The sequence below is a fragment of the Megalops cyprinoides genome, chromosome 17 (genome assembly GCF_013368585.1).
Source record: "Megalops cyprinoides isolate fMegCyp1 chromosome 17, fMegCyp1.pri, whole genome shotgun sequence".
Classification (NCBI taxonomy): Eukaryota; Metazoa; Chordata; class Actinopteri; order Elopiformes; family Megalopidae; genus Megalops; species Megalops cyprinoides.
Genome location: NC_050599.1, coordinates 5648296 through 5671384, shown reverse-complemented (window position 1 = coordinate 5671384; position 23089 = coordinate 5648296). Strand labels below are relative to the sequence as shown.

At 39.9% G+C, this 23089-nt stretch overlaps 1 protein-coding gene across 1 annotated transcript; it reads left to right on the top strand.

Moving 5' to 3' along the window:
• Positions 1-2727: 2727 nt before the first annotated feature.
• Positions 2728-16257, top strand: tmem151ba (transmembrane protein 151Ba). The gene is made up of 2 exons (XM_036549761.1): positions 2728-3492; positions 14800-16257. Exons 1-2 carry the CDS (start codon positions 3409-3411, stop codon positions 16237-16239), a joined length of 1524 nt encoding a protein of 507 aa, XP_036405654.1. The 5' UTR covers positions 2728-3408; the 3' UTR covers positions 16240-16257.
• Positions 16258-23089: the final 6832 nt, after the last annotated feature.

Below are 23089 nucleotides of genomic sequence, written 5' to 3'. Positions count from 1 at the left end.
TCTGTGCGTTGTCTTAGCAGCTACCTTTGCTACAACCTCTGCGGTTCTATACCTTCTGAATGGACTGTTCATCAGTTACTGCAAGTCAGCATAGGGCCTCAGTGCTGTGGTTATGTTTTGCTTTAGGCACTGATGGAAAATTTTTAACAAAGATTCAATCACAAGTCTATTATATTTGGCTTTAGTGCCATTGTTCATCTCATAATAATTGGACAAAATAACGTACCCTGAGTGCAATTTTCAATGAGATATACTGGCAGTAGTAAAGGTTTAAATTATAAAGGGCCTGTGTGAAAAGCACTAGCTAGCTAGTTGGCTAATTGGCCAGTCATGTGTTGCAGAATGGCAGCAACATTTGCTTTGTAGGAGTGAAATATCTACAGTGACTAACAAACTAGTTATCTATGAGCCTGCATTTATGAAAAAGCACAGGCTTCTAGCCAAAATAATGCTTGTCATGTGAAGTCTATGTCATACACATAGCAGGGAACACTTTTTCTGAATTAATGATAGCTTACAACTAGTTAAATGAAGAGCACATGGATAGCATAACAATTTTAAGTTTTGTTTTTAAATATTGCATGGAAGTGGTTAAATGAGTAATGGAGAATTTCAATCATGAATGTTCATTAAGAGGTGTTCCCATAAAAGTGATGGAAGAGGCCTGTTAGTACTCAGTCCTTGCTCTGACTTGTCTCAGTTTGTGAGAATTCCATGTTGACCTGCCAGACACTTTGCATATACTCTGTGGTAAAAGATAAACGAGATCAGGCTGTAACAGGTATCGGGCAAAGGTAAGGCAAAGCTCTCTTCCTTCTGCCAAGGAGGTGAGGTTAATATAGCTGAATAGCTGTTGCACTGAAAGTCCAGGATGATTCGAGATCTTTTCTGATCTTTTGATCTTTTTCAATCTGATAAAGTGTGGCCATGTCTAACAAAAGAATGTCACATGGGAGCGCTGTACCCCAACAGTGGGCACAAATAAGCCGTGTTCACAGTCACAGTAACAAAATCCTGTTTATTGACTCCAAAGCACTGACAACAGCGTAGAATTCATTTTAGTTTGCAATTATTAACCATGGAGTCATCCTGTTGGCTCCCCTTTTGGTTTCTTTGAACTTAAGAGTTCCAGCAGTCGGACAGGTGAAGCAGTTTGTTCATATCTGTTCAGGTGTAGCAATTCTAGGGGTGATGGTGTCTGTGTGGCACTTACAAGTAAACCTTACTACTTTGGTTTATTCGCCTTTTAATGAAAATATTTGATAATAAAATATCTGCAATATTAAAACAGGGACTGCTTGTATGTATGGTAGTTCCTTGTGTGACATGAATTCCACAGTAAATTAACCCCTGTACAAAGAATATGCTTTTTAAAACTGTATCCATGAGGGGGCACTAAACACTAGACCTTTCATTTAATAACAGAAATTTATACTGTATATTCCTTTGTGTATCTGGCACTGATGGCTGTAAAATTAAGATCATATTTTCAGATCAAGCGGCAAGAGATGATCGACAAGGTTTATTATTCAATGGATAAATCCTATGATTTATTTTTTAGGCATCCAAACAGGGATTCTCTTCCAGCAAGTCAAAACAGCCCCAGGGTATACTGCAAGCTTTCAAAATGGCTCTTTACAAGTTGTACACAAGAGAGCTCAACTGAGTCATCCAAAAAACACAATCCATGTTATTGTCTCCAGTGGGTAAGTGGTATGCAACTCCATGGGTTTCCCACTTGGCCCAAGTGTTCTGTGCAGGCTTATCCTTTCAAAAAAAAAAAAAACTTATTTGTGTGACCCTTCCTGGTTTGAATAAATAAAACCCCCTGGAGCAATTTCAACAACATTTCCTTTAAGGGGTCCAGAGCCCATCCACCTCCCCTCCCCCCTCCCCCCTCCCCCCTTCCTCTTCCCGCTACCTTTTCCTCTTTCCTTTCAATACTTTGTGCTCTTTAATGCACACGTTGATTTTTCCAAATTTCATATGTAAATTTGTGCAAGCTTGCACATGCCCCAGTGTCCACTGTGTCACACCCTTCAAAGTGGACTGCAGGATCACCGTTTCTCCCACATCCCTTTCCTTCAGGAGTGATCACTAATGGCTGTAATAATGTAAAATGTAATAATAAAAGCATCATTCTAATCACGGAGTTGGTTAATGGGGTAATCTAATCAAGTGATAGTCAGTGTATACATTTATACACAACCATACAAATGGATTATTAGGTTTAAAATGGTAACCTATGCGTGTCGGGACATCTGGAAAGCTAGGAAATAATAATAATGATAGTAATTAGCTATATTCTATAAGTTAGCACACAGTTAGCCCTTAGTCATTGACACAAGCCAGAGTGTCTGGTGCCAGTACCGTGCTCGGTTTTCATGAATTATAGATACAGTATATTTATGTAGTTATTCTACATAAGACATGTCCCTGAACAAGTTCTGAAATAATCTTGTTTTCAACGTAACTGGTGAATTGTAAATAAAATTATTTCCCCCCCTAAATTACAATGCCTTCATTAAGGATTTTAGTTATTGTCTAATTCCAGTGATTGAACTTGCTACTGCAATTAGTAAGGGTGGTCAGATGGTTTCGTATCAAAACTGAGACTGCATTCACGAAAGCCTTGTGCAGTTTTAAAAAATTAATTATTGTGGTACTGCTTAGCTCAGCGGCGGTCTTCGAATCCGGTGTACGTTTATGTTGCTGACTGCGTGGAGAAACCGGAGCATACTGACAAGGTCACGTTCCCCCTCCCAGCGCAATCCCGGAGAAAGGAGAAAAAAAATCTCTTTTAAAACCGCCGCTGCCTCGTCATTATTACCTGAAGAGGATTACAATAACCATGCAACGCTGTTTATCGCGGAATGGATCTTATTTGTATTCCATACACACCATCGTGAAACGTGCGCGTGTGTTTATTGTTTTTACCTCTTTTGCGCATATGGTTTTTTTTCACATTATCATTCACCCAACAGCCATGACTTTTCACCGAGGGGGTAACTGATGTCTTTTTTCATTTTCACAGTAAAAGAAAAGCGCTCGGAGAAGCGTCTTCACCTTCGCTATTGGTTGATCATATGAACCAGCTTCTCTCCATCTTCTCCCAAAACGGCAAAGGGACGGATCTGTGAAACAAACACAGTTTATTAGCAAAATCTTTTTTTTTTTTTTTTTTGTCTGGGGAACACGTAGCCATGCAACAAATAGAAACCGTATAGAGAATTCTGTGAGAGCGGAGAAGCCAGGGATGGGTTCTTTTTAAGCATTTCGGGCCAGGTTTATTCAGTCAAGGCTGGCTTGGATAATGTATTTGTTCGCTGGCGAGTTTCTGTTGTGCTGTGATTCGGAACTATTAATTCCTGAGGTGATCCATGCTCCATTATTTTTGCCATCATCAACATGTCCCCAGCATCAGCTGCGACAGCCAGTGAGAGCAGCACCACCACCGTCCCCGAGGAAGACACCGAAAGCCCCCGTGAGGAGGTGAGAGCCCACAGTAAATGACACCTTAGCTCGCCTGAGTCTCCATGTTTGCCTTTTTAAAAAGCCCACGCCCCGTGATTTTAAACCTTAAAAATAGACCAGGTTTTATATTCGCGGTTGCTATTCAAATGGGTATGTGTGCCGAAACGGTTCTTCTGTGAGATTTAAAGGGTGTTTCTCGGTTATTTAGGGATGGCTGCTCCATCACCCACTTACCTAAATGTTTTATGGATTTCATGTATGAAGCGCTTGAGCGAGGCGATTTTAATTAGCAGAGGTGCTTTAAGTGGTAGCATCAATCATGAAAACATTTTGTGCCCCTAAAAAGGCACCTGTGATAAACAGTCAAAATGCGTATTGTTCAAGCGTGTGTAGGCTATGTGTGTAGAATCACGTTGTTTTAATTCTTAGTCCTCTACCCTCGAGCCATTGAAATGCATCTTGTTAAATTACTCCCTGCCGGTCTGGGTATTTACAATGCTACGTAACCCTCCTCATCGCAATGCTGTCACAATATCGGCGAGCAGGCTACAGTTCCCGGTATTTAATTGTGTGTCATGTCTATAATCTAATTAGTTAATTGGTGCTCGAGAAAATGTGAGACTACTGTTGTTTTTGGAAGGGCTCCCTTCCTCGGGAAAATACTGTTTCTTGCCGATTCTGAGCTGGACGTGGAAAACCCCGAGATATTGTGTCCCAAAATCAGATCTTTGCATTGTTCCTTTATTCCATTTATAATTACCTACAGTCTTTTAACATGTAAAAGAGGAAGAAACACAGACAGAATGTGCGGGACTACATTTCATTGCCTCTGCAGCCCGCTCTTGTTAAAAAACAGCGGGGAGGCAAAGACACCTTTGGGCTTTCCATCCTACTAGCCTGCATTATGATGATGATGAATGAAGGTGATGATGATGATGACGATGAAGATGATGATGATGATGATAGTAGTTGACTGGTGCCTTTATACATGTCTACATACTGTTTAACAGTGTTGCACGTGCACCAGTCTAAAATACCAAACAGTAAACAAGAGTTGTTATATGCCACAATAATTTACCTGGCAGCAAAAGTGGCGAATTACGTTTCGTCGGCTTCTAATGACACACCTCCATTTACACAACAGCCCCCATCCCCTTCCCCCTCTCCTGAAATAATTACTAATGCATCTATCTCTGAAATAACCCTCCCACCTTGTTCTCCAACGCACCGTGTTCCACAGCTGAAACTAGGAAAACCAAATGTATTACTTCAGTCGAGATATTGTTTGATATGGTATGTAATTCATGCATTTTAAGCCGCTTTGAATACGGGCACCTTTGGAATTATACTATTTGCGATCACAGTGGCAGCGTCAGTAGTTGTATTAGAATGGTTACTACTACTATTGTCAGTGTGCTGCTACCATCACAGTACCAATGCTAACACTGTAACTACTACCTGCAATAATGGTAGTAGTTTATTTTTTTGGTAAGAAATTCATATTAGGTCGTATAAAACATAATGCTTTTGCAAAATGAAAACTCATAATCTATAAAGCCAAGGGCCCTCACATCTGTGGACTGAAGGATAACATCCTTCAGTCCTGGTGTTTATTGGGACTTTATTATTGGGGAACTTGGTGGGCATGTCCACGACACCACACCCTCCCCAATAATGATGGGTCCCTTAAGAACTGTACCAATTATCAATCAATCAATTAAACCACTAGTGTAGTCTGTTCTGAGAACTATGCACAGAGTATATGTGCTTTAGACAGCGCTTTGAACACAGGGACTGACTTTATTTGCAGCAGTGTAGGTCTCACTACTAAGACTGTATGTCAGTGACACAAAGGGTATGTGCATTGTTATGTAATCTACATATATAGGCTCTGAAATTCATGCTGTGGCTCTTTTTCCTGAAACTGATACAGATACGATACAATGAGCCTGAGATATCTGTTAACATATATGTATTAGATCTGAATGTGAGTGCTGCAGCAACACATTTTTTGGACCCTGAAACTCCGCACAAAAGGATCCTATTTAAATAAACTGTGTGTGAATGAACCCTGGACTAAGCTGAATTCTGAATTCGGTTGTCCTCCCTCCAGAATGTTGAGTCCCATCATTTTCTTTGAAATAGGCTGGTGAAAGATCATTTCCACAGTCTTCTTAAATAATGGTAGTGAAGGTTTTTTTTTTTTTTTTAAATTTTACATTCATCATCATGCAGCTCTTTTAATTTAGTTCCCCATCTTTTATGATAATGCTTTAGGGTGGCAATTAATTGCTGGGTGATTTTTTTTCATTTGCTTTTCCATCTGAACATGGTATTAACCCTCCATTTACTTCCACATACAAAAAGTGTAGAGTAGATATTGCTTGCAATCTATTCATTCGGTGCAGTACATTTTCATTTGACATCATTGTTGCATCATAAGTATTTTTTTTTTATTAGGTTTGTTAAGTTGAATTTAGTTTAGTTTTGAATTTAAAAGAGAAAAACCAAATGACAAAGAAAACTGAGCCTCAAACAGCTGCGGGTTTGGCTTTCTGCTCGTAAGTGTGCTACGGTATGTTTATGGTCATGTTCTCCAGTGTCTTCTGGCATGTAGTCCTTTGCAGATTCTGTGATGTCTAAAATTGGTGGATTGGCTCATATGGTAGGAACGGTGAATGGAATGAGCCATTCGGATGATTTATGGATCAGTGAATCTTTTTTTTTTTGCTCAGCATGGCACCCTAAAACACAACCTATTAATACATACCCCAAGCATGAAATTTTCCATTTCACTTTCAAACCCACACAGCCTGAAGTGATGATACTGATCAGCTTATACTTTCTACAAACCGTTATGGACTGACAGTGATGGAATTTTTATTTCCACTACTAAACTCTGAAAAATGTCAAAGATACCCCAAAAAACACAGATATCACATTTTGTATTATAGGGCACTTCTTTAACCATACACCTGAGGTTTAAAAGTAATAGCTGCTTTATTGTGAGAAAAAGTAATAGTTGCTTGAAAAACAAACCCTGAATTTGGTATATTTGCGTAATGTTCAAAGGAGAATGTTTTTAAGAGAAGTGCATTTTATGACCTTGAAATTGAATTTCATGTGATATTTCCCACAAAATACAGTACCTAAAGTGCACTGCCATTAGCAGTTGGATGGAATTTTGTGGAAACAGTGACAATATCTGCTTGATTGCAGGTTTGGGTCTATTTTGTAATAACAGGAGCAGCCTGTGCCAAGAACAGTATGAATCCAGCTAATTCTAAAGCCAGGGGAACAATCAATCTAACCACAGCAGTGTTTTGCCCTTAACGTTGGCACATTGACAGCCTTGCTTTAAAACAGTCACACCAGCTTTTCAGTGCTGTTTAATTTTGTTTCCAGGGCACATCCATCCTTTGTGATCCCATTCAGATATCTTTAAATGCAGAAGTGCTGTCTTTCCATGTGCAGGGGCCAATCTGTGCGCCCAACCACAGATCTGAGTCTTAACCTCTATCACAAGCTCGGCACTAACCGGAATTAAGGAGGAATACTGTGTAAGAGTCCAAAAATTGGAACAATCAGTTAAGGACAACTGCTGCAGCAGATTGTCTGATTCCCTTGCAACTCAAATAGCATCTTCAGCCAAAATGTAACAGCAAATGGGTAGGTCTGTAAAGCTTCTGCAAACATATGCTAATTAGGTAAACCTGTATGAGTAAGTATGATATCAACAAAAATGAGCAAGCCCCTGGGTGATTTCAGTGGATATATGTGGCACATAACCTCAAATATGGAACCCTCCTGTTCTTGGTGCTTTTATATTTTTATTTTTCTGAAGCTTTATAGCCTCCAGTTGTCTTAAAAAATCTTTACAGTCGGTTTCTGTGTCAAGGATTCATGAAGAATCCATAGTGAATTGATGCTGCCTGAAATAATGTTTTCCGTTTCACCAAAATAGCTCATGACAGAACAGTCTTGCTTCAGGCACCTTGGCATTCCCACGGATGTCCATAGCTCTGAAATATTCTACATACTGTCATAAGTGAAAAGTCGAAATTACTAATGTAATTTTAAACAGCGAGGGGCTACATATTGTAGAATAATATCTACACAAAGAACAGCATTTCTCAGTGAACCTCACTGAAACTGGAGGATGAAGGTTGTTGAGCTGCAGGGTGCTGTGACTCAGTGTAATCGGTGTCAGAACAGTTATTGCATTACAAAGTAGTTAAGCAAGTTTTGTGTATTTTTTTCGGCACCTCTAAAGCACTGGTGAGACCAGTGGTCACTGACATAAATTAAAAATGTTGCAGTGCTGCAAATACAAAACTTTCTTAAGCATGACGGCAAAGCATGCCGCAGGCCCTTACAGCAGGCTACATCAGCATTCATTTTTAAGCAAGAAAACACTCATGAAACCCTCATTCCATTACATTACATTCATTTCACATTATATGCACCACCTGATTGGCTGGTGCATGTAAACACTCTGACAATAGAATCACAAACTAGAATTAGAAGACAGACATTTTTTTTTTTTTTGCTATGCAAGATCCTGCCGGAAAAATGGTGGACACATCGCATTTTGTTACAGGCTTCTCCCTCGAAATTACCATCAGGAGTTTGGGTGGAGTGAAAATGCTTGTAAATGTGAGGACAATATGAGCCTTGCCTGCTCTCCTAAGGCACTGAGTAACTGTAACAAAAATGATTAAGTAGCCTGCAGCACCAGGCCTTGCGTTTTGGTTGAGAGGCAGACTAGCCTGCCTGATGGTGTAATCTGTGATCTATCAATTAGAGCCATAGCTGATACCCTGCCAGAGCGTAAACACTCTGCGGCGACAGCCACGGCCTCAGAATCGAGCAGCTTGTTCACACAGTCACTGGGTGCAGTCATGTGACAGTGCAGAGCAGAGCATCATGGGAGAGAACCATTGATTTTTCCACTGGTGTTGTTTTAGGAGCAAGGCTCGTCGGATGCGCAGATATTCGGCTCTGTGAAAATAAAAAGAGGCAATAAGGTCAGCAGTGTGGGGAAAGGGACAGTAACTTTGACTTACAGTCAGATGTTGTACCCTTCTGCACGGGACATGCAACCTGAATTGCTTCACAAGTTCATAGCCATATAAACTGTTGACAGGTTGTAAGTATTCCATCACCTGCCCTGGGTAAATATATCCTCTATGCAAATAAATGATGCCACAGTTTTCTCCGTAAAATAAAAGCAAAACTATTGTGTTTTTTTCCTGTAATCTATACTATTTCATTGTTCCACAAAACGGCTGTACATACTGTACATGAGCTCATGCTATGGTAACTCACTGAATGTACAAAGAAAGCCATTTTTGTTTTACATCTACATAAAGCTTTTTGAGATATACATACACGCAAATTCACACAAATGTCCACAGGCCATGGTTTAACATTTTGCATGGGAGAAAAACACAGTAATTCCTGGCCTTATGTAGTGCGACAGATATGGAAATGCGTGATTGTGCTGCACTACAATCCATCCCTGGCCTTTTGAGAGTGTGCCAGGTCTGTGAAAGGGGTCCCTTGAGTCATTATCAGCCTCCCATGCCAGCTTGGAGCTGCCAATGCCAGCTTGGGGCTGTCGATGCCCAAGGGGAGAAAAAATGGCACCTGCTTTGTGGCACTTGTCTAAAATTTCCACACTTTTTATTTATTTAATTTTTTTTATTTTTAGAAAAAAAAAAAGATCTAGAAAATGTCTAGCTGATTTATATTATACAAAAATTATACAAAATCTGTCAAAAGAACTTAAAATTATCTGAGGTTCTTTAAAGAAAGATAATCTAAATATAATCAGTGAAAATAAAACAAGCTTGAATACTACTCACTGAAGAGATTTTGATGTCTGAACTGGCATTCAGGCACATGGACAGGGACCTTCCCTCCTTGTGTACTCTGGTACTTTGGACCTGATTTACTCATTTTAATACAAGTAAAAGTGTCAACACAGGCAATAAATCATCAAGGCCTACCTACTAACCTGGTGCACTGAGATTTGTGCCTCTTAACTATGGAAGATTCATGAAACATAACTTTTTGCTGGTTAATGTGAATAAATATGTTACTGTAGGCGTTCCTATGATAAAGCATAACATAAAAAAAAATGTGAATATATGATTGCGCAATAACTAATGCATATCACCAAGGTTCAAAGCAATAGCAAAAAAGGCAATTATACAAATTTAATAATAGCTGGGAGAAACAGGTCTTAACCTTAGCACTAACAAAGGCTATTATGATGGCCACTGTCATTGTAGCAAAAAAGAGACATCCGATCTTGCCACCTTCTTCTTATTTCATCTGCAGTTCTTATTTCCTCTGGTGACATTTACTTTATCGCAAGTGCTCTTCTTCTTTTTGCTACATTGGTATTAAGCTGCTGCAGCTCTGTGATGTGTTGGTTTTGTCTGGTCTATCAACAGTTCTTGTGGTTTAAATTCCCTTTTTTCTGCTGATGCATATTCTCTGAGCTGGTGCCCAGTCACGCCTCTAAATCTAAAACAGAAAAAAAACAAAAATAAAATTATTTATTTAAGAAGCATACACTATTTTTTTGTCAGAGGCACAAAACCAATGAACTCAGCTCAACCCACTTGGCAGTCACAAACACCTGTATTTAATAATTGAGGTAATTAATAGGTGAGACTCGTTATCCAGTAGCTGGCCTTCTCACACACAGACAATTAAACAAACAATTAATTACAACTAAGCAGTTTAAATTTGAACTTTGCTGAATGAGCTCTGTTACTGATAAAGAAAACAACTGGGGATCCTCTAAGCAACATTTATACATGCACTCATTCACTGTAAAACATTGACTGACTGCGTGCAGACATTTTTAAAGCAGTACAGTGTTTGTTAAGATACGTGAAGGTAAATCTTTCACATTATCCTTACACATTTTTTGTTGTCAATTTCAATAATGGCCAAACTTGTGATGATGTAAACCTTTCAGCTCTGAAAAAATTGACTTTTTCAAAAATGAAAATGAGGTGCTGTGTGATAAGAAAGATCAAAACAAAATCACTGCAACAAAGAGAGATGCACTCTTCTCTTGGAAAGTATTGAATTTGCCATGTATTTTGTTTGATGTACGGATTCCATCCCTCTTTGTCGGAGTGATGACATAAAAAAATGAAAATGTAATACTTGCTTAAATTGGTCACTAAAATGCAGGGAAAGACTGCATTAGGAATTACATTGAACACCTGTCAGCGTGTTTGTGCATATTAGAGTGAGCTGCATGAACACATATTGCACAATGTGAGAGCAGGCCCAACTGGGCATGACTTAGCAGTAATCGGACCAGCCCCAAAGCCTCTGTAGAAGTTCTCTATAAAATTCATTGAAAAGGGATTATTGTTTTGTTTTTTGGCTTGTGGGCACAGTAATAAAATCAGCACTATTGATGTAGGACTGTGAATTGTGGTATTTTGGCAGTAATTGCTGTTGAAGTAAATTATTGCATATTTCCATGGGTTAGGTAAACATATCTTATCACTAAACCTAAACCCAGAGATGAATAAAGTTAAGGAGGGTGTTTCAGCCTTAGTTCTAAATCACCCTTCCAAATGTTGGTTTTTATTTCATTGTTGCAGTCTAAACCATTTTAGTATATGAATATTAAAATTTAATTTCTCTTTATTATTAATGTTATGCAGCCTTAGCACTGCACTCACTCCAGACTTTCCTAACCTCATATTAAATCTAAATGAAAAATGATTCCTTGCACTGATGGGGCGGGTTATTAAATCAACAAATATAATTACCAGCTAAAGATACAAAAAATCCTGGTGTTATAAATATTCAGATAGTCGAAACTGTAAAATAAGAGCACTGTTTGCAATAGCATTAGATTTATTGACACATTTCATCCAACTCAAACATGATTTACTCATAATTCACCTATAGCATCTCATCTGAAATTTGATGGGCCCATGATGGAGTCTTTCATGCATCTGTACTTCCTTATGCAATTTATCTTATTACATAAAAAAGGTCTTACATACTACATTTGATATCAATCAGACTTTGGGTTCATGAGAAGTGTTACCTAACAGTAATATTTTAAATTGCTGAATTTTCTATCGTTTCTACTGTCCATTTTTATCAGAATTTTTATCACAATTTGGGTTCAGCCCACAAAGCACTAAATTTGGCAATGTTTGACCCAGTACTCGGTGAGAATTGCTTATTTGCAACTTAAGCCAACGTGACATGAATTTATGCATTTTTTTCACTTGCTACTCAATAGGTCTTAGATTGCTGCATGTAAAAGCAATCTAAAAGCAATGTACTGGATGAAAATGGATGAAAATCCTATTTCATGCAACTGATTTTACACACAGTGCTCATTGGGGGTGCGGATATGTGACACATGATGCAATGTCAACAGTCTGTTTTTAAGAGGGAACAACAATTTAACATTATCTAAGCCAGAAAGCAAATAATTAGTTAAACACACACAGGACAAAGAGCAACTTAATCAATATCAGGATGGTTTGCAGCTTGGTTGCTTTTTGCAGCAATGAAATATAACAATAAGAAAAATGCAGACCTTTGTTAAGCTTGCGTTATGATCAATGTTACTTAGCCAGATCTGACTTGTGTCTCGTATATAATTGGATTTAATTTTGTGTGATTTCAGTCCCATATTAATTGCATGTAAATTGTAACATCACAAGTAATATATTCATACAGCTTTTACTGTGTGATATTTATGAGATTTTTTCCTAATTTTATGATTTGGTATGTGTGTCTTGATAAACACAATGGTTCATGAGGAGCTGACATTTAGCTAAGAATTTTGCAAAACATTAAAAATAGTAGATAATCCGATATGACAGACTTATAGATACTTGTGGCAGAACTGTTCCTTGTGAGGAGAAGAGACATTGTAGCAAGTTTCAGACCTCTGTGAGACACGAGCGACTTTAATGAAGGGAGGAAACACATCAAGATTCATACCTCTGTGATACACTAGTTATTTCAATGAATTTTCGTTTAAATTTGAAATGAGTAGACTACTATAGCACCACCAAGTGTCTAACCAGTGGCACACTACTGGGGTACAATATTGGCATAAACCTACACAAGCCTACGATCAGGAGTACCGGGAAAGCAGCTGTATGCAAACACTGAAGTTGTTCATTTACTTGTTAGTGCATGAAAAATTAATCAACAACAAAAAAGCGCAAAAACAGTGAAAATGAGAGAAAGTGTAAATTCTGAGAGAGAATATGAGATTTGCTCAGGGACGATTGTGACCTCGCCCGCGTGTCTGAAGAAAGTAGCACCCTGTCAGATTCGGAGAATGAGAAAAAAATCTGCTCACAAATACAGTGTTTATTGACTTGTTTTTGTTGTTATTTTGTATACTGTGAAGGCAACATGACACGTCCTGTTCAGTTTTTCTGCATGAGGGCCCAGAGGACCGTAGCAGTGCTAATTGATTATCACGTTTAGAGCTGTTTGTCATATTTACATACTTGGATGCAGACTTGGGGAAATGGAAATCTTCATAAAAGAGGGAAATGAATATAAAAGCTCTTTCCCTCCTTGTTTTAAGCATTAAATACTGTCTGCATAGAGCATCCTATACCTGTTCCCTTTGTCTCCTACATGATGAGATGTCCACCCATCCACCATTAATCAAAAATGAAGCTAATTGGTGGAAATTTCTCATACAGGTGACACAGTGCTTTGGTTGAGAGAATCAAGAAGTGCATGAGACAAAAAGGTGTTTTAACAAATTTCCCTTTTTGAAAACAGATATATTTCATTTCACTGATGTACAAATGTGAAAACCAATGTATTCCACAGTGTGTGAGGCAATCGCTCTATAGCTGTAAAGGCTGTTGTTGTTAAAGGCACACTAAGTGTCCCTTTCCTGTAAAAAAATTCATTCGTCCCTACAACGTTAAGTGGATTTGAGTGTTTCCTCTATGCCCAAGAATGGGCCATCTTCACACAGAAATGTGTTGATCACTTATTAGACGCAGTTCAGTTCAATCAGTCAACAAGAGTTTCTGTTTCTGATTAGAATTTGAACATAAGTGGATGTTTGATAGCGAATCTGTAACGAGATCCACAAAGATCCCAGCTCATGCATAAGAAATACAGAAGCACTTAGAAGGTTGAATTCTACGTTAAATATTTCAGTACGATTAAAAGACCTGCCATTCCCATTTCATGAAAACTGATCGAGTCAGACATTTTCATGTTCCTCACCTTCCACTCCCTGCATGGAGAGCTAAAAATATTTACAAATATTTACAAGTGTTCTAGTCACTATATACATACTACCCCTATATATCCCATACACATATATATATATATATATACACACACACACTTACATGGAAATTTATGTGGAAAAAGCTTTCTTGTTCTACAGCAACAGAGCCCAACTGTAATGCACTTAGGTCCACCAACACCAGCTGCAAGCATGGGACTTTTTTTTCCTCTTCTTGTTATGGTTTAGAAATAGATAAGAAGTGGGAAGAAGATGGTCTATTAGTTTATTATTATTTATTGGTTTATTAGATCAGGTCACAGAAATGACAACGTCAACATTTTTCCTCAGCGCTCAAAACCGACCAATCAAATACATATTTAAAACCCATTAATCAATGAAAGACAGCATCCACCCATTGGCAGTCATATCCACCAGGATCATTTGCCCTAGACTTGTTAGTCCTTTGCTGGCCGCCCAAAATCACACTTAATGTGGATGCTGACAACAAAAAACAAAAATGCTTTATATGGCAGTTATATCACTTATACAGATTTGGCGTTGATGCAGAATTAAGTACAAACATTGCAAAAAAAACAAAACTGCAAGAATGCATATTCGCAAAATGTATTGTTAAATATAGGGTTGTAGCTACAAACCCCTTGGGATCTTGTCTGTGACATCCTGTTGTATCGACTGATTTGCACATCTCTACAATACAGCTTTGTCCTTTCATTTTACATACACAATCTGCTCCCAACCACACGCAGGAAAAGTGTATATATAACGATCATTCTTGGGGTCATTCAAAGATGAAAGCCCAGATTCAGTGGAACCGCAATGAGGCTGTTCTGGATGTTGAATAAATGTAATTTAAAGTAGTTTAACAATGGAGTGCTACAGTACCTTTACACCACTTACACATCTTGAGTTCCCAAAATAATTGAAAAAAGTGTAGACAAGAAATACTTGCTTGTTTCCACCATACAAAGGATGAAGCATAATACATAATGATGATCACTGACGTCTTCTTTTCCCTTGTCCCCGTGCAGCAGCGGCCGCTGAAGCAATCTCTGAGCAAGTCCCTGTGCAGGGAGTCACACTGGAAATGCCTGCTGCTTTCCCTGCTCATGTACGGCTGCGTCGGGGCCATGACCTGGTGTCACGTGACCAAGGTCACCCGGCTGACCTTCGACAGTGCCTACAAGGGGAAGTCCATGATGTACCACGACAGCCCCTGCTCCAACGGCTACATCTACATCCCCCTGGCCTTCCTGGTCATGCTGTACGTGGTGTACCTGGTGGAGTGCTGGCACTGCTACACCCGCAATGAGCTGCAGTACAAGGTGGACGTGGAGAGCGTCTCCGAGCGCATCCAGAGGATGCAGCAGGCCACGCCCTGCATCTGGTGGAAGGCCATCAGCTACCACTATGTGCGGCGGACCCGGCAGGTGACCCGCTACCGCAACGGCGACGCCTACACCACCACGCAGGTGTACCACGAGCGGGTCAACACGCACGTGGCGGAGGCCGAGTTCGACTACGGCAACTGCGGGGTGAAGGACATCTCCAAGCACCTGCTGGGGCTGGAGAGCTTCGCCGTCACCAAGCTGCGCTTCACCAAGTGCTTCAGCTTCGCCAACGTGGAGTCGGAGAACTCCTACCTGACGCAGCGGGCCCGCTTCTTCACCGAGAACGAGGGGCTGGACGACTACATGGAGGCCCGGGAGGGGATGCACCTGAAGAACGTGGACTTCAAGGAGTACATGATCGCCTTCTCCGACCCGGACCACCTGCCCTGGTACGTGTCGCAGTACGTGTTCTGGGCGGCGGCCCTGCTGACGCTGTCCTGGCCGCTGCGGGTGCTGACGGAGTACCGCACGGCCTACGTGCACTACCACGTGGAGAAGCTGTTCGGCTTCGACTACGCCCCCGTCACGCCCTCCGACGAGCGGCCCTACTGCCGCCACATCCCGCGGGTCAACACCATCGACAGCACCGAGCTGGAGTGGCACATCCGCTCCAACCAGCAACTGGTGCCCAGCTACTCGGAGGCGGTGCTGATGGACCTGGCCCAGCTGTCCAGCTGCAACACCTATGCCGTCTGCAGCTACGGCGGCGGCTACCGGCAGAACTGCGAGCGCTGCCACCGCACCATCAGCAGCTCGTCCATCTTCTCGCGCAGCGCCCTGAGCATCTGCAACGGCAGCCCGCGGATCCCGTTCAGCTCCAGCCGCTTCTCGCTGGGGCGGCTCTACGGCTCGCGGCGCAGCTGCTTCTGGCGCAGCCACAGCGGCAGCCTCAACGAGCCGGGCTGCCCCAGCGAGAACACCCGCTGCCTGTCCGGGCAGATCGAGGGCGAGGAGAACCCGCCGGCCTACCAGGACGCCCTTTACTTCCCCGTGCTCATCGTGCACCGCAACGAGGGCTGCCTCAACCACAACCACCGCTCCCTGCACCGCAACGGCTCCTGCGTCGAGACCTCCTTATGACCCTGCCCCCCCCCACCCCCCCCCCCCCCCCAACCAAACCCCACCCAGGCCCGGCGCCAGGAGGGGTGCAATTGCAATCCACAGGGGGGGCGCAAAAAGTCATAAATACTATGTAGACCTTGGGATATAAGGAGACAATTGAGGGTGCACTAAGGTCTGTCTGGGGGTGCAGTGCACCCCTATGCACCCCCAAAGCGCCGGGCCTGCACCCGCACCCACCCCCACCCCGCCCTGTCCCACCCCCGTACGATCCTCATGACAAAAAAAAACGGGAATGTAATTCTGGAGGCCCTTACTCTACCTGGATGCTGAACTCCTACAAGGAAAGCATAATGTGGGATTTTTCCAAATGTACCAGAGATTTCACTGAAATGTTACCGACCGTTGCCGGAGAGCAAGCACATCCACCACTATTCGCGTACCAGTAAGTATGCACACGTGGATGAAGTCCACCATCGGGATATGTGCTTATGTGCTCTATATTCCACTCCTTCAATAATTCAAATCAATATTGCAATCCCCCGCAAGTCACTCTGTCCGATGAGATTTCTTCCAGTAATATTTTTAATAGCAAGAAAAAAGAAAAGTCAAGAAAAAAAAGTCAAGTTTTATATTGCAGCATGTTAGGTAAAATGATCAAATATGATAATCAGCTATATAGAAGAAGAAATTTAAACTCAGTTTGGGAGATGCAAATTGCAGTCAGTTTGTGACAAATTGGAATTGATGGAGATTATGGTTCACCATCATAGCACTTTTACAACAATTTATGGCAATAACCTTGACGAACCATGATTCTGTACTTACTGTCTGCTGTGGAAATGAATTCATCAGCCTCAGAATTGGGAAAGATTTCCATGAAAAAACATAACCACCAAATTTGGCCGAAAAAGTCAGTCTTTTGTGAAATTAGGATAGAACCCCCCCCCCCCCCCCCAACTTCTCACAGAGAAAACTTAGTTGTTGGAATGTTTCAAGATTGACACAGTATTTTTCATCTATTCAATTTAAGCAAATGGAATATTTTGGATATTTAGTGAATGCATAAACCTGAATGTTCTTTATGTCAAGAATATGCAGTGCACTTCAATTTGAAATGTGGACATGAACTGAAGTCGGATTCTGTGTTAAAAAGCTGGACAGAACTGGCTATTCTTCGCAACATGTATACGGAATGCCAACATTAGCAAAATGACAGATCACCGCACAGGCCCCAGAAACAAAAAAAGCTTTCAAAGAGGAGTGATTTATCAGTGAGGCAAAAGCCTCTGGGATATTTACTCATCTTTAATATTTAATCCTCAGTCTGAAATTGGAACCCTGTGTTTTAGAGGGTGTGTCCTGATAAATGTGAACAAGTACAATGCTGACAGAGAACAGCAATTATATCATAGCATTGTAATGATTCTGAACACAGTGAGAATAAGATTAAACCATAACAATAAACCGACCTTATTTCCAAAAAGCCTGAATAATAATCAGCTGCAGCCTGCATACATTTTCATGAAAGTGTAGTAAAAAATTAGGATAAAAGGGCAATTTTCCCTTTAGCTAAGTGTGCACATAGAGATGGCAAATAGCACAGGCATGGAATAAAACGGTGTCTTTGATTTCAGTCCTCTTTGTGTGTGGGCATGACACCTTGTGTTATTAAACCAGAACATTTAAAGAACTTATAATGGCCATTTAATTGTTTTCAGGAGGGATGTGAAACATTCAACGCAGGGATATTCATAAAAAAAAAGGCAAATTAAAATCATGAAGGGACGTGCAGACGTTTCTCATTCCTAGTGCTCCTCTATTTATAGCATCTTAGTCAGTGTGATGAATAATTTAGTAAGGGATGCCAAAGGATATGAGTACTTCAAACAGAATTTCTGCACATCAGAAATCTTAAGCACCCGCGGCGCGCTCCAGATGTAGCAAAGTACAAGTCATTTTATAGCTGTTGTCCTGAGTCAAAACGGGGGTACATTTTGATTTTGTTCACTTAATAGCAACAATAATTATTTAAAAAAAAAAAAAAAACAACAGCTCATTGTAAGAATGCATTGACGTCAGCTGTAGTACATTCATATTTGTAATTAGGACATCTAATCCGGATTGTTGTTTGTTACACATGTTCAAAAAAATATATTCTTTTTTTATTATTTTATATTATTACAGTAATATTTCAGGGCTCCTGCAGAGGCACAGTGTATTTCCTACAGCTTTGTGTTTGTCAGTCCTGGGCCTGTTTATGCCGGTGTTAATTGCAGCTGAGCTCAATTAATCATTTTTGATTAAACTATTACTTGATGACCAATCGGATTTAACATCTCTTGACAGTTATCTGCTACTGTATAAGACATTTGTGGAAGAAATGCCTAATTGGAGTGTATATATGCTGATTGACTGTTGTAGGGCCTAGAGCAATTAAACAGTCAATTAAGCTTAGTCAACTGAGACTACTAGCCTAAATTTATTGGAGCAGCAGAACAAATAAGAGATACCTTCAATTTTATATTTTTAGTAGGATAAACCCACCTTTAAAAACATATTTGTTAAGCAGTGAGATGGTCATTTTCACGAAATGTCAAATCCAGACCATTATTCAGGTAAAAGTTCAGTCAAACCTGACTCTTTCAGCTCAGCTGGAAGTAAAATCACCACACTATAGCGATCCCCTAGGACCAGGTATGGAAAACACCTGTCATGTTTGAATTCCTCACGGCACGCAAAATTCTGCACCGATTTGCTGATCTTTATGGTGTGTGGATCAGCCTCAGACCAGATTCCGATGAATGGAATCAGGATGATGAAAAGACCAGTGAATCTGTGTAGACAGGTGCAGCGTGACAACCTCAAACATGAACACCTGAGCAGGAGATTTGAAGATACGATGGCCTGAAGTAAGAGGAGACCCTTTGCTCTGTTTTAGTTCTGTGGTATCCAGTCAGTTTTATCCCTAGAGCTACCTCTTCTTTGTTCAAAGTTTGAAGTGCCTGGGGGCTCTTTATATAAATATTTATCCTCTAAACATTTTAACAAAGCTCTGAAGCAGATGGTAAAAACTCAAACTTTATAAAAGAGTAAAACGGTCCTTATGCAGCCTACAAAGCAATATTTAGTGGTTTGCCATGCCTTCTGATTTGGTCAGTTGTCGGGATGGAAGCTACCGGTTCTCCTAAAAAACGGACGAAAAGCCCGATCACTTACACACTGTGCTGATCCAGTCTGCTGTTGTTCAACCACGTGAGGCTACACTCTGCATTTCCGGCTTCGTTGCAAATGCAGTTTACCCGAGACAGTATAAAAAAAAATCTGCTTGGTCTGTCGTTTAAAAGATTCACAGGCTAAGCAGGGAACCCAGAGATATGGCTGCTAAAGATGTGTTAGGGAGGCAGCCATCAACAGAAGAGTCTGAAAATAACCCTGCGCCTTAGGCCTTCCTTATAAAAGTAGATTGACCAATTTCCCAGGACAGCATGGAAAAAAAAAAAAACGATTACAACTGTATAACCTGTAATCTAATTTTTAATCTGCTGTGTACTTTACATGTAGAATTTTTAACGGCTCAAAACATTTATATCTTGACGTGGCTTGATGGAAAAAGGCAACGTTACATCCGCCCGGGCTTACCAATGCCAACTGCAGCATGTGCAAAGCATTTGGCAGCACCCCAAACCACAAAATCCTCTGAAGGCTCCACCATTGTACATAATTCTCTCCTGAAACTTGTTTCAAAAAGAGGCAAAACAAAACCTTTATTTGCCAGCCATGTGTACGCTGGCCTGGAGACATCCAGCTGAAACGGTTTCTTAAAGGATCAGAGCGGACAGGCAAGTTAACCTCTGGCCGAGGCATCTGCGAAGTATCAAAATAGCTGCACATTTATCCACTATGAGTAAATCTGTCAGGCAGTTGACTTATGCATACCTAGGTCACACATGCACCATCAACTTCCATTTGTTTTTACGGGGAGTAAAGGCAAAAACAGGAAGAGGAAAATGAAGAATCTACAGTACCTCCTACCGTGTAGCAGTTTCAAAACAAGCCCTTACGGCAGTCTCCCTGCACGCTCAGGAACACACAGGGTTTGTGAATTTAAATTTACTTTTCATTACACCGGTGTATCAACCTTTCTTTTTTCTTTTTTTAAAAGCATGAAAAAGCACCCGTTCTGCTGATTATCTCTAGACTGTACGTCTTGCCAGCACGGATGGCTGAGTGTGAAGTGCTTTTTGTGCAGGTCTGACCAACTCAAGGATAAAAGGAAAGCTAGAATACCATTAAACATAACATATACCTCCAATGGCCAACATTTCTATTCACTTAAAACAATGCGTGGGTTACATAGCGATTGGTCCAATTTCTTTTTCTGTAAATAATAAGCATACGTACTTAATAAGCATAAATATATAAGAAAATAACTATACATTAAAGGCAAGTATCGGGTGGATGATACGGCATTGTGAGTTAATGGTAATATCACTGCTTACATGTTCCATATACCACAAACTTCCAAAAGCCATCTTTTAAGATATGATTTTTCTCTACATACACACATCTATGCAAGACCCAAAACAGACTCAGCCATCTAGCCAAGATACTAAATTTCTGTTTCTTTTTTCTATCTGAGCATTTTCAGTGTTTTGTATTTTTATCTAGTGGTGGTACTTACTGTCTCCCAGTGGAGAAAGGTGTGAAATGTTTTTTAGTATGTTCTGAAACTCTTGGAAGGACTTACCTGTGTAGGTACAGTTGAAATGACCGTATCCTTGCAAGTGACTATATTATAATAAGTTAGTCGCTGTAAGTCCGTATCACAGCTGTATTATATAGATTGTGTATTGCATTGTTGAATGAATCATGGGTCAAAGAGAATACTGAAACGGGTCACACTTGGAAAGCTACATTCATGGACCAAATATGAGTTTTTGATGCTTATGGTAAATTTCCCCACTGCAATATCCTGAATTTTAAGGTACATTTAAGAGTGATGAATGGGTAACAAATGACATTTTCCACGTTGTTTTCCATTCACGGATGAAAAGGTTAAAAGACTTCTCCTGGCCACTGCCTGACAGATGCGCTTCTCTTTCAATGTCTAGACCAAACACCTGTGTTCGAATTCATATAGGCCATATACATTTTAATCACTGGATCCCCAAAATAATTTTTACCAGATAAATATTTTCCACCCTGATTATGTAAGTGAGCATTAAGTATCGGAATGACCCTTTTTATAATGTTGACATCTTCTTGTGTCTTTGCGATTCATTAGTGGGAGGTTGAAATGAAATGAAGTTATGTGTGAAATTTAAATTTGATGGACCAAATCACTCATGACACACCTTGATTTCAGACATACAATTAATGTTATAATCATATTAATGCCTCTACTCAATATTAAGGTCCTTTGTCTGCAACTTTGGCTTCAGCTTAATCTAGCTGCACCATGCTTTGTCCTTACCTGAGTGAGTTCTGAGGGCCATTCACATTGTGACCATCAGAGCACAGCACAATGCAAAAATGTGACTTCTGTGGCCAAAAATTATCCAGGATTTTTCATCAATTGAACATTATGATTTTCTGAAAGAGATGTAGGATGGTGTTTTTCAGCAACTGACCTTGCAAGAAAATGATTAATGGATGAACCTGCTTGCAAAAAGCTAGCTAGCTTGTTTTTAGTCAGCTAGCAAACCCATGCTTGTATGTCAGGCATTGTCCTACACCAGAGGTTTGCATGTGATGTAATGTAATTACATAAAAGCACCTATTTGCCCTTAAGCACTTAGGTAAAATGTGATCATTTTATTTATTTTTTAATAAAAAAGTGAAGCTCCACAAAACTGCCCATAATGTGAACAGGGCATTAAATGTTTTACTTTTTTATTACTAAACAACATTTTTGTTAATGTGTCTGCTGATGTCCTAGTGTTATGTAAGTATTGGAGAAAAAGGAACATGTACTTAAAATTACTTACAAAGTGCACCGCAGGTAGATTAAAATAGGCCTATGGGGGAACAAATTTGAGGAAGTATTATAGTATCTGTTTCTTTTTCATTCTTTTTTTCTATCACAGACTTCATAGTGTTGTTTTAAAACTTGCTTTAAATAGTTACTTTAAAGAGGCCTTATAACTTTAATACTTTACTTAACACATTCCCTGTGCACTACACTGAACCAATAGGAGAGGTAATCTGTTCATGACTATACTGAAATTTTTTTTGCCTTCATGCAATTATATGAAAGAAAAAAAAATGCAGAATTAAGTCTGCATTACATGAAAAAAGGAGAAATCAAACTATGTCACCCCAATTTCACTTAAAATAAATGAAGGCCCAGATTCAGGCTAACCACAATGTGCTTTGTCCTGAAGAGTACATTTCTTTTTGTTTCTTGCATAATACTGTAAATTTGACAGTCATGAAATTCCTCATAGAAATAGAGCGTAAGACAAAGATAAAAAGCAGTTGCAGAGTACAGTGTGGTTAGACTTGAACCTGGATCAAGATGAAATGAAAAACAAATGATTGAAAACACTGACATGATTGAAAACAAGATTTTTACACCAATAGTGACTGTTAACACAATATACTTTATTGCTGAACAGCCTATATTAAAAAAAAAGACTTTTCTGTATTTTGTCAGCCAGAATGCTTCAGGTAATTATCTTTTTGTAGTACGTTTTACACTGTAAGCCGTTGAAGGAAATAAGAGTGGATCATTTTTATACTGTAAATATTGCAGAGATACATGGATAGAGAGAATATCAATGTGTTTCTGGTGTACTGTTGAATGTGTCACCAATGAAATAAAGCATAAAATGTATGTTATAAAGGGCGTTTTTGGTTTGTTAGAGCT

Bases quoted from the DNA above. Each gene is read 5' to 3' on its own strand.
- tmem151ba (XM_036549761.1), top strand. From the start codon at position 3,409: ATGTCCCCAGCATCAGCTGCGACAGCCAGTGAGAGCAGCACCACCACC. The intron at 3,493-14,799 runs GTGAGAGCCCAC...GTCCCCGTGCAG, and splicing joins CCGAAAGCCCCCGTGAGGAG to CAGCGGCCGCTGAAGCAATC.